This window comes from Lepisosteus oculatus, chromosome 1 (assembly GCF_040954835.1).
Source record: "Lepisosteus oculatus isolate fLepOcu1 chromosome 1, fLepOcu1.hap2, whole genome shotgun sequence".
Taxonomy (NCBI): domain Eukaryota; kingdom Metazoa; phylum Chordata; class Actinopteri; order Semionotiformes; family Lepisosteidae; genus Lepisosteus; species Lepisosteus oculatus.
In genome coordinates, this window is record NC_090696.1 from 32,207,947 (window position 1) to 32,222,028 (window position 14,082).

The 14,082-nt window shown below is 36.1% G+C and overlaps 1 protein-coding gene across 2 annotated transcripts in view; it reads left to right on the plus strand.

The window, feature by feature from the left end:
* Positions 1–14,082, plus strand: part of mllt3 (MLLT3 super elongation complex subunit) — a 103,684-nt gene that overhangs the window by 59,231 nt on the left and 30,371 nt on the right. For both annotated transcript variants that reach the window (XM_015345162.2, XM_015345161.2), the window contains exons 6-7: positions 5,667–5,795; positions 9,700–10,320. In XM_015345162.2, the coding sequence (XP_015200648.2) occupies positions 5,667–5,795; positions 9,700–10,320 (750 nt within the window). The remainder of the gene's footprint in view (positions 1–5,666; positions 5,796–9,699; positions 10,321–14,082) is intronic.

Sequence of the window (14,082 nt, forward strand, 5' to 3'; positions counted from 1 at the left end):
ACATGCCAATTTAAAGTGGTTTCCGATGATGTAATGTCATTTTTTATGATGTTAACTAAGAGTTACATAAAATTAATGTTCATGCAAAACAAGAAGTTTTACATTAATAGATGTGTTTACTAGATTTTAAAATGTTTAAATCATAATACAAGCAGATAAAACGTATTCTTGATCATAGTAACATTTTGTTTTATCTAAACTAAGGATTATTTAAAAAAAATCCTAAATGTACAAACTTTTGTAGCTTGAAAAAGTATAATACTTTTATATACTGCATTAATCTTTGGCAATATTATTCCAAAGGGAGGAATAAGTTGTTACTGTATTGAAGTAATGCGGTTTTAATTTTTACTTCCCCTCAGAAATGTAGAGGACCCTATAAAACAGACCCTAATTGGAAACCACTATAGCTATTTTATAGAAGTGTGCTTAGAAAATTTTAATTTGCTAGTTGTGTAGTGTCTTTGACTAGGAGGCTACTACTATTCTCTTTCTAGTCCCCTAAGTGGGACAAACTAGAAATGAAACAGGCAACAATAAAGCTGTAGTCCTACACTATTTCTCTGGTCTGTCCAGAAGCTGTAATCCTTAGTCTTATTTTTATTCATTGGGTAGCTGCTTTTATACAAAGCAAGAGAATCATATCCAGTGGACTTATGCACCTTCAGATTAGGCAAAGTTTTAATACAACACTGCATTTAACCTTTATGATATAAAAAAGGCTGAAGGGAGAATAAAATCTAGTACCCATCATGGAATATTTGTTGGTTTAATATTGATTCAGCTTGTCAATCTGGCACCTTAATTGAATACCATGCAGGTTTTAAAAAGATGACTAGTACCTTCAGAAACAAAAGTACATTTGGAAATAGTGCAAATTAATAGTGGAAAAATAATCTGGAAATACTAAGTAAACTGGTTTGGTTTTGTACTTAAGAGTTTTGTTATAATAGGAATAGAAGACAATTAAAACATTCTAGTATCTGGAAGGAGCATTAAAATTATAAGGAGGAATTGTCTACATTTGAGATGGAGTTCCTGCCAAATTATTTTGTGATTCATTCCAGAACTGCTGTACATGCAAAAAGTGCACGGATGAATAACATTAACCCATCCAGACAAGTTTTTAAGGGCAAAGTAGTCATGTTTTATTTTTTGATCCTGCAAATCCTGTTGAAAAGGGTGTGGAAGCATAAGTCCTTTTTATTTGAAAACACCTGTGACACTTAGATGCATTAAAGAATTGGCATTTAGCATCTGTGCCCTACATTAATTTCACACAGGTTTATTTGAGCTTTTTTTAACATATGTCATAACCTTCTTTTGGTATGAGGTGGTTTTAATACTTGAGTTTAGGTTAATTGGAAGCTGGATTAGAAATGTAGGATTTCATCACTTCATGTGATAACATTTATCTTTCCATTAAGCCACCTTTACTTATTTTGTGAAAACAAAAGATAACTGGCAGCCTGTTTGATATGGAGCTGTGTGAAATAGTTGAGGATAAAGTTCCTACCAAATTGACTACTAATACTTCTAGAGTTTCAGCTTTACTGTTCAGTCCTTCAGTAAAAAAGTGAAACCTGTGCTTACTGAATGTTACATTTCACTCAACCCTTTATAAACAGAGAAACATTCCAAAGATAAAATGTCAAGTTTGATCTGACATGTAGAACAGTCTTTTACAAAATCCCTATCAAATAAACTGAAATAGCGTGAAGTCAATGCTTTCAATGTTAAAAGAACAAATTTCATGTTGATGGTGAATCTTTGCTATAAAATAGATCAATCTGTGAGAGTAAACATAAAAAAATACTATCCTGAATTCAAAATTAGGTCAATTATTATTCAGTGTTTTGAAATCACAAAATGATTAAGTGCTGTCAAAACAATTTCTCTTCTCAAATAATTGTCTACTGTAAAATCACATTGTATTTAGTCATTCAAGGGGTTGACGGAGTTGGTCATACTCTAGCAGTGCATTTGTTTTTAAAAACAATTTTGCCAACTAACTGTGTTATGCTTGGCCCAATTTGGAATAGCCAATTGATTTCATGTTTCGGCTCACAGCCGATTAGAAGACTGACGATACTCATACCTGCAACTGTGAGGCCGCAGGAATTGCCGTTTTGCAGAGAACCAGCTGATCCCATCCTGCCCTTGGTGGTGCTCAGCCAGTTGTGCCTCCAATACACAACTTGTCCCAGTGCTGTTCGGCCTGTGATGTGACCCCTGTCAGACGAACTTCCCTTCCAGCAGAGCCACAACAGAGGCCTCAGCAATGACTTTTCTTAACTGGCATTGCAGGGCTAGGTTCATGTGCTTTGTGGAAGGGTAAGCATTCTTTAACCAGTACTTTTAAATACTATGTTTCTGTAGGCAGAAACAATTTACAGTTCATGAAACTAGCATTAGCATGCAGTTTTGTCTCCAAGTGTAGAACACTTCCACAGTCATGCCATCCACATATCAAGAATGTATTTGCCAGTTCATTGCTACTCATTTATTCAGTCAAATCATTTAAGTAATGGTGGATTCCTAATATGAAAGTAAATCAAGAAGGCAATGAGCTGTTGAACTGCATCACAAAAGTCTGCTGCAACTGTCTTCAAGGTTGACAAAATCTGATCTCAGAAATGGGTTTATCTTCATGTGAGGTAACATGTTAATACTGTTTATTTAAATACTATAGTGTCATTTTTCATTCAGTAGATTGTCCGATATGTCTTAATAGCTTCTTTGTGACATCTGTATATTGAATATGCATTTTTTTCTTTATATTTAACATCAGGCCTGCTTTTTAAAGTGTGTGATTGATCACAAATCCTTTTGAAAGCTGCATAGAAAATGCCTTTAATGTGATGATTATTCAGGTGATGTTATCTAAATGGGTTTATGTTTTACCAGCCTGTTTGTGGAAAATGTAGAAGTGATATTGTCTTCAAAAATTAAATTGAATTTTCCTGGCCATCATATTAATGTTCAGTTTATCAGCCTGTTCTGGATATCATTTTACAAGCTCTAATATACAGTGCTCTGTAAAAGCATTCACACTCCACATTTTATTGCTTAAAAATTGCAGTCAAGGCAATTGATATTCGTTATACACAACAGCAGCCAAATCGCCCTGCTACTCACAACTGGCAGCTCACTGAAGCTGGGGCCAGCAGGAGGTGCTCACCCTGCTGTCTGTGGCGGTCCTAATGCATGCTTTGGATGAGACATAAGGCCAAGGTCCTAACTCTCTGTGGTCATTTAAAATCCTAGGGCATTTCTCGAAAAGAGTAGTGGTGTTAAATCCTGGTGTCCGAGCCAAATTTCCCATTGGCCTTTACCAATCATGGCCTCCTAATACTCCCCATATATTAATTGGCTTCATCACCCTGTTCTCCTCCCCACTGACAGCTGGTGTGTGGTGAGCGTACTGTGTGCACTATGGCTGGCGGTGCATCATCCAGGTGGGGCTGCACATTGGTGGTGGTGGAGGGGAGTCCCCATTACCTGTAAAGAGCTTTGAGTGGAGTGTCCAGAAAAGCGCTATATAAGTGTAAGGAATTATTAATTATTATTATTGCATCCCATTCCACACATTCAAAGCAAAAAAAAAAGTAAATTGATGATATGGGGAAAAAATAGAAAAGGTATGATTGGATTGGTATTGCTTTGATCAACAGAAATTAAAATGCAAAAATGACCTGAACGGTCTCCATAATTAATTTAATTGTAATTGGTTATGTGCCCTCTGTGTACAAATATAGAAGTTCTCATTTGTCTCTGTGCAGTTGTCGTACAGTATGCAAAAACTCAACCATGTAAGCATAAAGCATCATACCCCCCAGACACTACTGAGATCAACACATTCCTCCAAACTAAGTAGCAAGGAGGAACTGGGGAGGAGTGTCCTTGTGAAGCCAGTGACAGCTTAGAGCTGCAGAGTTCAATGGGTGGGGGAAAATGGACATCAGTCAGCAATGGCCACTTCCCAAAGCTTGCCTGTGTTGCAGAATGGAAAACCCACTTTGTATCCTGCATGCAGTTTGTGGTTTGCAAAAATGCATTTAAGTGGTCTTGCAAAAATGTTGCATAAGATGTGTGGCCAGATGAGACCAAATTAAAACATTTTGCTCTGAAGGACAAGCAAGCCATTTAGTGTAGATCCAATACAACACATCTCCCAATCACCACTGATGGCAGCATCATGCTATAGGGACGCTTCTCCTCAGTAGTGACTGGAAAGGTGCGTTAGACCAGTACTAGGAAAAAAAAAAGCCCATTTCCATTTGTTAAAGGTAAAACTGGCCAATTGCTTTTCATCAGGACAGTGACCCAAAGCACAAGACCAAAGCTATACTGTAGTGTCTTAAGAATAAGAAAGTGTCCCAGTCAAAGTTCCTACTTGAATCCTGCTAGGAATATGCACAAAAAGTTTAAAATCTGCTAAAACATGGGCAAACATTGGACCAAGCTAGTGTGCAAAGCTAGAAGAGATAGAGTTTGTAAGTCTGAGTACTTAGGCAATCAATTTCAGTCTCTTGTCTTTAGTGTTTGATTACATTTGCTGTAAATTACCCTTAGAAGTCTTTAGGTTTAGTATTCAAGTTTTAAATAAAATATTTAAAACAAAATGTGTACTGTATGTATCATTTTGTTAAGTGTACCAGCCGTAAAGTAAGTTGGACTTCAAAAAGACTTCTGTGTATTAGTTATTGTAACGAGTCCTGTTGTAATTTTTTTTTAATTCAAGATTTGTTTTGTGTTTGCCAAAAGTAGCCATTTAAGTGGAGCTTTAGTTTACTAATACATAGGGCTTAGGGATGCTAATGTCAGAAAACACATCTACAGTAGTTTCTGCCTTGTGACTAGTCTTGATAAAGCATAACCACCAGTTACTTCTTAAATCATCCATGTCTCTATTTGCTCGTTTGCTAGAATTGTTCTGTCTGAATTATTGTTTCTGTACAGTGCCTTGGTTTCTGCTAGAAAGGTAAACTCATTATCTTTCTATAATCAAAATATCATGTTTTATGCATGAAACCTGGCATACCAGGTTTTTAGGCATAAAAGAAGTACATAACATAAGTAAAGACCTGTTTTTTTTTTCCTGCAACATTGGAGATATCCGTTGGACATTCACCAAAGAAATTTAAGATTGTATCAGACCCTTAGATAGGATAATATCGTTAGAAACTATTTTGAAAGAGATTAACAATGTGGGAACCAGCTATTAAGCCTTTTTTATCAGCAATACTTATTCATTTTGAATTGTTAGCCTTATTGAACACATAAAATGCATTTTAGTCTTCTAGTTGAGAACTTGGCAAGACTCTGAATTTAATTGAAATAACTGTAATTTTCAAGTTACTTGTAATTTCTTAAAGTTTGTATTTTTGCATGTGGTATTTGTAAATCAAGAAAAGTAGCCACAACTTAGTTTTGAATTGGGGTAATATTAAACTTCATTATCTTAAAACTTTGAATGGATTGTTCCGAGCCTTCTTTAGAATTAAACACTTTAAAACTAAAAGAGAAACTACATTTCAATTTCACAAAACTTAACCATCCATATTTTCACACACACCTGTCCTTTTAATACATGTTATTTAAAGTATTTCCGCCTTTTCTGAATTTCTTTTAACTATGTTGTCTGGATGTTTTGTCTTGGTCAGGTTATGGTCATGCAGGAGGGTTCTACGTCCCTCTTTGGGCAACACCTCAAGCTTCCTGCCCTTCCCAGCAGCTCACTGACACTGACGTTCTCAGACATGAAGAAGAGCAAGTCCTCCCATGGGTCAAAGGTCAGTGGCACTTTCCAGGAACGATTGGCAAACAGACTTTGCTAATGTTTGTCAAAACGTTTCTTCAAATCCAAAATGTAGTACTTTCTGGTTGTTGTGGTAAGATGTATTTTGTGTTCTGTCATGTTTCCACTGTAATAAACAGTTGAGTAGTTGTTTGTGTTGAACCAATTTTTTATATCCTATGTTCAAAATTGTTTCCAGATAATGTTAAATTTAATCTAAAATATATTAAACTTTAGTACATGAAGCTCAGTTACTCATACCAGTGAATAATGTCGATTCTGATATTTTACAATTGAATTTATTTTGCTTGTACAGAATTGTGATTCAGTTTCATTATGGTGTTATGGGACATTTTAGGTTAAGAGAAATGACATTTTCAGCTAAATGTCTTCCTGAAATGACTGGCAGGTATTGTTTCTAAAACTTTTCTTCTTCCAACACAAGTGACAATAAGTAAGGCTTATTATGAAGATTACGCTATTTCAAACTGGATGGAAAGGACTTATAGCTTGCATTAGCTGAAATAAAAAAACTCAAAAAGTCAAATGCACTCCAGGCAACACCTGAATTATACCTTTATATTGCTTTCCTAAGTGGTAGTCAGTGATGGTTTGCATGTGATTAAGGACTTCTGGGGAAAAAAATGCACAATGGGGTTCTGAGGACATAGAAAATTACTCCTTTGCTGCATTTCCATTTCAGTGTCACACTTAGCTTGTACTTAGCCAATTATCTCCTCCAGCTGAATATTAAAAGCGACATCCAGCGTAAAGTTTAAGAAAAGAAATGTGATTTAGCCTCTGTAGCTCAGACTTCAGTCTTCATATTTTGTTTGCTTGCCTTTCCCTTACTAAACTATACAAGTTTGAAATGTGGCATACTGCTGCCATTATGTGCTATTTGTAGTCTTAAGTGGTTTCATTTACCTTGAGCTGTATTGGAATCATTCATAAGGCCAGTCATGTGAGTTAGAGGTTAAAAATGATTTGCTGCACATGGAAACATTTTTAAATCAAAACAGACGCAACCAGTGATGGATTACTAACTGGTCAGAGGTCACATAAGACAAAAGTTTCCTCTGAACAAGTGTTAACTTCATCTTTGTAACGACAAATCTGTTCAAGTGTTTGCTGGAAAGCATTGATTGGAAAAATAAAAATGCTGAAACACCCCTCATTCTCCACAAAGTATTGGGACAACACTTCACTTATTTTATCTGTTCGCTTTTTTTATTCTTGCCTTTTTATTCCCATTTTGAAACGTGAGTAAGTCCTACAATTTTCTTGGTATTGTAAACTTGGTTGAAATGGTAGAAGCTTTAAGTCTGATTTTTGTAAACACATGCATTATCTGCGTTTTCCTATAATTGTCGGCGTGTTGAGTGAATATTATCCTTCCTACTAGCTATTATTTTACAGGCTTACCAATTATTCAAGTATAGAATACTGACAATGTAGACGCAGGTTAATATTCCACAGGGTAAAGAACATAATGCCCCTCAAATGGAGTTGTGCACTTGGTAGGATTCTAATTTGTTTCCTCTGTGCTTCCTGGCTTTCAGCTCTGAGACCTCTTCTCAGGAGCTCTTTTTGCTTACTCAGCTTGACAAATTGTAGCATGAAGGAAAATGACAGCCTAGATTTGCACAGACCATAAGTAAAAAGGAAAGGGATGGTAAGGAGGTGAATTCAGTGTTTGAGAACCATTTTTAACCTTTCTCTTAGAATTTAAAAATTGTAACACAACCATCCTAAAATGTTTCTCACTATTTTATAATGTAATTTTATGTAGTAAACTGTTTTGGTTTAAGTATGTGAGGAATACACATCAGGAAATAATACAGGAGTACAGCTTTGCACTGAGAAGCAAAGAACATTTCAGCATTTTAGAAGACATCTGTAGCTGGATCTACTGTTGTTCAACATGCTTAGAAAATAATAATTTTTTGGGCTCGGCAACTATATGCATTATTATGTAGCACAGTTTCTCCTACGTTTCTCTTGGTCAATGCTTGGGTCCCGTAGAGAGATTTATAATTTTGTAGTATTTTGATAAAGGATATAGTTGATATATCAAGTATATATGAATACAAGTATATGGCATACAGAAAACAACAAATGGAAGCCAGCCTGAGAAAGAAAATAGGACTGATCAAAAAAGTTATGAAGACAATGAGAAAAGCAAATGTGATGTGCAGAGGCACAGAAACCATAATCTGACACTTTAAGATTTTCAGAAAATGGGTTTTCTCTCACTTCTGAGGCAATATGCAGTTTTCACCCTTACTTGGGAGGTTTAATCTTAAGCAGGAATCAGCTCTTGGCCATGGTCTTAAAAAGCTTCCTGCCCAGTTTAGTTAGTTATAAATTAAGTCTGGATGTGCTATGCTGCCTAGAACCACACATTGTGCTTGAACAATAAAAACTTCCCTCCCAAATAAACAGGCATTTGGACATTTGAACCAGGAGTCCTGCAGTGACTCAAACTTTGGGCTGTTTTGTCTGTGAGGAAAAAAGAGCCTCATGCTAAGAGGTTCAGGGGTCACAAGCAGAAGACAAAATAAATGCTTTAAGGTGGTCAAGGCAGCTCGTAACTTGCTGTTCGTCTAGACTTCCTAATGGCTTTACTGCATTGATGAAATATTGACAAGGGCAAGCAAGCATGACCCAGGGAACAAACGGGACTGCTTGTTAAGGAGATTAAATCCCCTTATCTTTGTCAAATAGCCCCTGTTAAGGTGTTTGCTATTCATGTGCATGGGCCATTTGCTGTCCCATCCGAAAACATTGTTTCATAATTAGAAATGGGCAATATTTTAAGTTTTCATCTTTTGTTTAAGGGCCAGTACTTTTATTTAATAGATGTTATTCTTATTCATATAATATATATTGCATGGGAAGAATGAAGTACAGGTATATAAATACCTTTTCCAGTTTTTAAGAAGAGGCATTGATTTCAATTTTGAAAAATAAGCATAAAAAATTGCTACAAAACCTCTCCCATAAACCAATAGACCTATATGTTTATTTTAAGATGGGTTATACACAAGGGGATGTCAGTGGTCCCTTCTTGGTAGATGTTTGTTGATCCTAAAACTTTTAACAAATAATTTTCTTATCAAATCCTAGGTAACCACCTGCATATTATTGTACGGTATCTTTCTTTATAACCGCAAAATGAACATGAACAATTCGTAGTATGAACTTTCAGTTGATTTCCATTTATTGTGTTTCTCACTAATATTCCCTCTTGTATTTGCAAGCTAAAGAATTAGAAGTATTTGAATAAGATCCAGTAGGGTCATTAGGGTTAAGTACATGATTTCTGGATTTTCTGCAAATCCTTTTAAACCAGTTTAAATGTTTCTGACTTTTCATGTTGTTGCACTAAATATAAACCTTCCAAATAATGACATTACAAGCATAGGGACGCACTTCCACAATGATCAATTCTGTTATTTGTTTTATATAGTACAAAAAGAAGTCTGATAGTAAAAGCCAGGGTACCGTGAAGTTGTCAGTTGAGATTTAAAAATGGTAACTATACAACAGGCTTTTATAAGAAGATTAGAAAAGTTACAAATAAGAAGAGACTCTTCAGACCTTTGAGGTCATCTCATAGCCTAGGTGCTAGCAACTAAAAGGCTTTCTCATTGAAGGAACATAAGTTTTTTGTTATTGTTGGATGTCCGCAGTCAAGGACTGAAAGCTATGCTTAGAAGTGTGCAATGAAAATTCATAAATTTGATTATTGCTAATCCATGTCTTACAAGTCAGTAGTAAGATGTTACTTTCAACTCTACTGGGTGGCAATGCATAGAAATTGTATACTAAGCCAAAAATTGTTTTTAAACCAGTTATATTTCATCATTATAATTTTGTTTTAATGTATTTTTCAGGATGTGGCTAAGAGCAGTAGTAGCACCCTCACTACTACCACCACCACTAATAGTAGCAGCAGCAGTTCTTCAAAGCTTCATAAGCCTATGAAAGAGCACAAAGACAAATCTTTAAAAGACTCGAAGGAGCATAAAAGTGCCTTTAAAGAACCTACCAGGGAACCCAGTAAACTTTCCAAAGATTCCTCGAAGAAACCCAAAGAAAACCAGCCACTTAAAGATGACAGGCCCATCCCCAAGATGGCTTTTAAGGAACCCAAGACCATGTCCAAGGACCTAAAGACAGAGATGAGCGTTTCTCATGGTGGTGGGACAGCCTGTGTGCAACACAACACGAAAGCTCCCAGCAAAAGGCCACCAGCAGTTGATTCTGAAGAACATGCATCCAAAAAGCGAAAGAAGAGCACCTCGGAGACGGCCATGAAGGCCGTGTCTGGTTCCTCTCCCCTGCATCATCACTCTGACAAAAAGCTGATGAAGGATAAATCCCAGATCCGCTCCACCAAGCTCAAAATGGATAGCGAGGTGCCAGAGAGAAAGAAACCCACTTTGCCGCCTTTTGAAGATCTCGTGGATCCAAATGACTCTGACATGGAGGACAATATGTCTACCAAATCAGAGGTGAGTTTTTTTTTTTTTTTTTTCCCCCAGCTGAGGTAAAGAACAGTATTAGGATAGGACAGTAGCTAAATTTCATCTGTGGTGATTTACATAGTTGAATTAATGGCCCCGTGGGCATCGGTGGTGTTTGAGCATCAGGATAGTTTTATGTGCCGTGTTTAATGCAGTTCCATCATAATTTGCTCACAGTATATTATTGATATAACTAGCAAAAGAAAAATCAAGGACGCTGTTCCACAGAGGTCTAACAGAAAATTACTTCTTACAGAGAGATGGAAGAAAAGACAGTTTTGATACTTGAACATTTCATTTTTTTCAAGACCATTGCATCTATTTAGCACAGAAGTAGTAGAACCTTTCATGGATTTAACTGTAAGCTTTGGAATATTACCCTTGTGGTAATATGGTGTTGTTGTTGCAAGTGACTTTGATTCAAAACCTCTTCCGAATTTCCTGATAAAAAATAAATACTTTATTAGAAAGCTTGCAGAATACCTACTCGGAATAGCAGTGCTAACCTTGAACCATTTTTCCATTACTGTTTTAGCCTGTTTTATAGTAAGGTATTTATTTTTCTTAACACGTGAAATGGACCATCTGTTCAGTTGTTTACATAATTACTGCAGGCTGAGAGCTAGTGGCTTTTTCCTCTTCTACATTTACCATGTTTAATAAACTGAAACTGTGAGCCCTATGGTCTGAGGGGAAAGGGACTGTAAAGCTCTTCAGAGAAAGGGGCTGATGGGGACACCCACAGGCATGGTTTTTGTGGGTTTCTTTGGAAAGGAGTGTTCAGTGCACACCAAGACAGTATGTATCAAATGTACGCTACATATGCACTGAAAAGATTCCCCCATAGCGGAGATCTTAAAAAAAAATTGTAAGTTCTACTGAATGGTGTTCGTGTCTGGTAGTCTACTGTTTGGCCCTGGGGCAAGCTGAAGTCGCAGTTTGAAGACGTTCCTTGCTTGCACATAGTTGGAAAGTAGGGGATGGTGGGTTGGGTTGAGACTTGTTGGTATAAAGAAGGGCAATGCTGGTACAATGAAAGTCATCGTAACATTACGCAGAGGCTTGAATGGGGAGCTGTGCCAGTATGCAGGCTGCACAGAGAAAAATGACACCCATCATTCCACCTGAGGTTTAACTTTTCCCACAGCTAAAATGCTGCGGATTATCTTTCTATTTTTCTGTATAGATGATGTAAACTATTGGTTCCATCATACAGTTTCATTTTCTGTGCATGTAGGGTAGCGCAACCCTCTGAATAATTTTAGAAATGATAAAAGGCCATTTAATAAGTAAAAAAGCCTCAAGCACACAAAACATGAATTCTTCTTCCAATTAACATATTATTTTTAAATGTTCATATACACATATATGATGTAGAATCGCACCTGAAGAAGGCTCTGCAGCCGAAAAGTTGTTTCCTTTCTTCTCTTTTCACCTTTTCTTGTTCCTATGTGTAGAATGTTTTTTTCCTGTAGATTCTACTGTAAAGTGAGTGTTTTTCTCATGACAGTCTCTCACAGTATTCATTTTGGTGTTTAGAGATGTCTACTGTCTCTGCAGTAGGTCAAAAAAGAAATGGGAACTGTTTGCAATGTGCACACTTCACCCAAACTAAAAAAGATGTTTGCTTTCTCAAGATGTTAAAAGTAGCTGAAATTCAAACTGCTAGTAGCTGCCGTTCATGGTACAGTATGTGTATATAGTAGATCATCTTAAGTTTTAACCAGGTGATTTTCTTAGGATAGATTTATTTTTCCAGACCAGTAAATGTGTTAAATAATGAACACTTCCGGAGTTTAGGGGAAGCCTGTTGGCCTTGTTTTAGGATTAATATTTAGGTTGAATGTATTGTTTGTGATCAGTGTTAGAGCAGGGAACTGTGTCATTGTGAAAGCTGTCAAGGAGCAAATAGAGCTCAATTTTATGCTGAAAAGTTTGAAGCCTCCGCAGCTGAACTTTTTTTAATTTCAAAGTGGAATTAACCACTAATTATATATGATAAATCTTTATATTTTGATGTCTAGTGATGGATTTATATATTCAATTATACTGTTGACATGTAATCAGATGCTTTGCGTGTTGGATCTAGCAGTTGGTTAAGTTTCATATGTCATTCCTGTGAACACATGTACATACAGGCCCTATTATGGTTATTGTTGAATTATTCATTATTGCGATCGCTGCCCAAACTGAAACGCCCAAGTGCGTCCCAAACATTTTATTAAAATCTTTTTTTTTTAAATTGTATGCCTCCTATGACATAACATCAAGTTGGACACACACAAAGGTGTTACTTTTTTCCGTAAGTTGTTATAAACAGTGCTTTCACATAACTTAAGGTGTGTAATGGTCTGTAGAGTCCAAAAGATTGTTTTTTTATATATTTAAGCATTGGAATAACATCCTTATGAATTTATAAGAGATTTTTTCAGGGAAGGTCTTGTCATACTGTTGATCAAATTAAAAATTGCAGGTATAGATTTAAAAGTGAATTGTTACAATTTACAGAATGGGTAATTAATTCTTGTTAGTGATTGTTTTTAATAGTCGGTCTATATCATAATGAATAAAAGTAGGAAAATGTTAAATTTTGAATGCTTAATTTGTAAAAATGCTGATTTTTGCAATTTTTTACATTTTCTGCTGTAGTTTTCTTATTTTTGTTATGTGCACTATGAATGCACATTATCGATGTCACCTGACAGCTTGATGCTCCATCTTACTTCTACAGTTATGGGTTTTATTCCGTCTTTGACTGCACAAGATTTATTACCTAACAAAACTTCTTAGTAAACATAAATTGGTTGATTGTCATGTCATTTATTGTTCATGTACCACAGAGATCATGCTAATTTTATTACTCTACATAACGGTTTCAAAAACAGTGATACAGTTCCAGTCGCGGTTCAAGATGCCTTGATGGTTCTTCACCTATTGTACTTCTGTTAGTCTACGGTTATTTTAGCATTCAAAATCCCTCGTTTTTTTCAGTTGTGTAGATGTAGATTTTTGGTCTATTTTAAAGAAAATCCTTGTACTACTTTTTAGATGTCCACCTGCATTCATTCTTTCAGGCAGCTGCCTTTTGAAGTATTCAAACTTTTGGCAAGTTACACACAAAGCCTCTTATACTAAATGGATTTTTTTTCTTGCTTGCTTTCTGTCTAAAAATAGATCCTGACATTCTTTTTTAGTGCTACAGAAATATGTAGAATAATCTCATCAAGGACTCAGTTTAGCTTCTAGAATGGAAAAGGTCACCTCTTTATTTGACATTTTGCAAACTGTTCTGAGGTATATTCCCCTGAAGCATGAGCGCTCCAGTGCACAGCTGCAGGTGTCAGCTAGTACACTTTGCCTGTCGGTTTAGTGTTGTGCTTAAGTTTTTGTCTTCCCTTATCTTAGGTTTTCTTTATTCATTTGTAAGTCTGGGTGCCATTCATCACTCATTAAAGCAGCTTTACCTTGTTGCTCAATTTATAGTTATTGAGATGTCAAAAAGTAAATATAGTATATCAGAAGCTCTTTGTTTGGGTAATTAAAATACTGAAGTAGTTTTTAAGACATCTGAAGGGTGTAATAATGATTTAGCGTCCTTTAAAAAATGCCAGTTCCCCACATGTTTGGAAAAGAAACCCCACACAAAGAGGAAGACAGTTTTATTAGTAGGCAGTGGAGGCTAGATTTGTGGTTTTACGGCAGTGAACTAGAGTAATGAGGACACCATGAATACTTCAGGCTTTCGCTTTA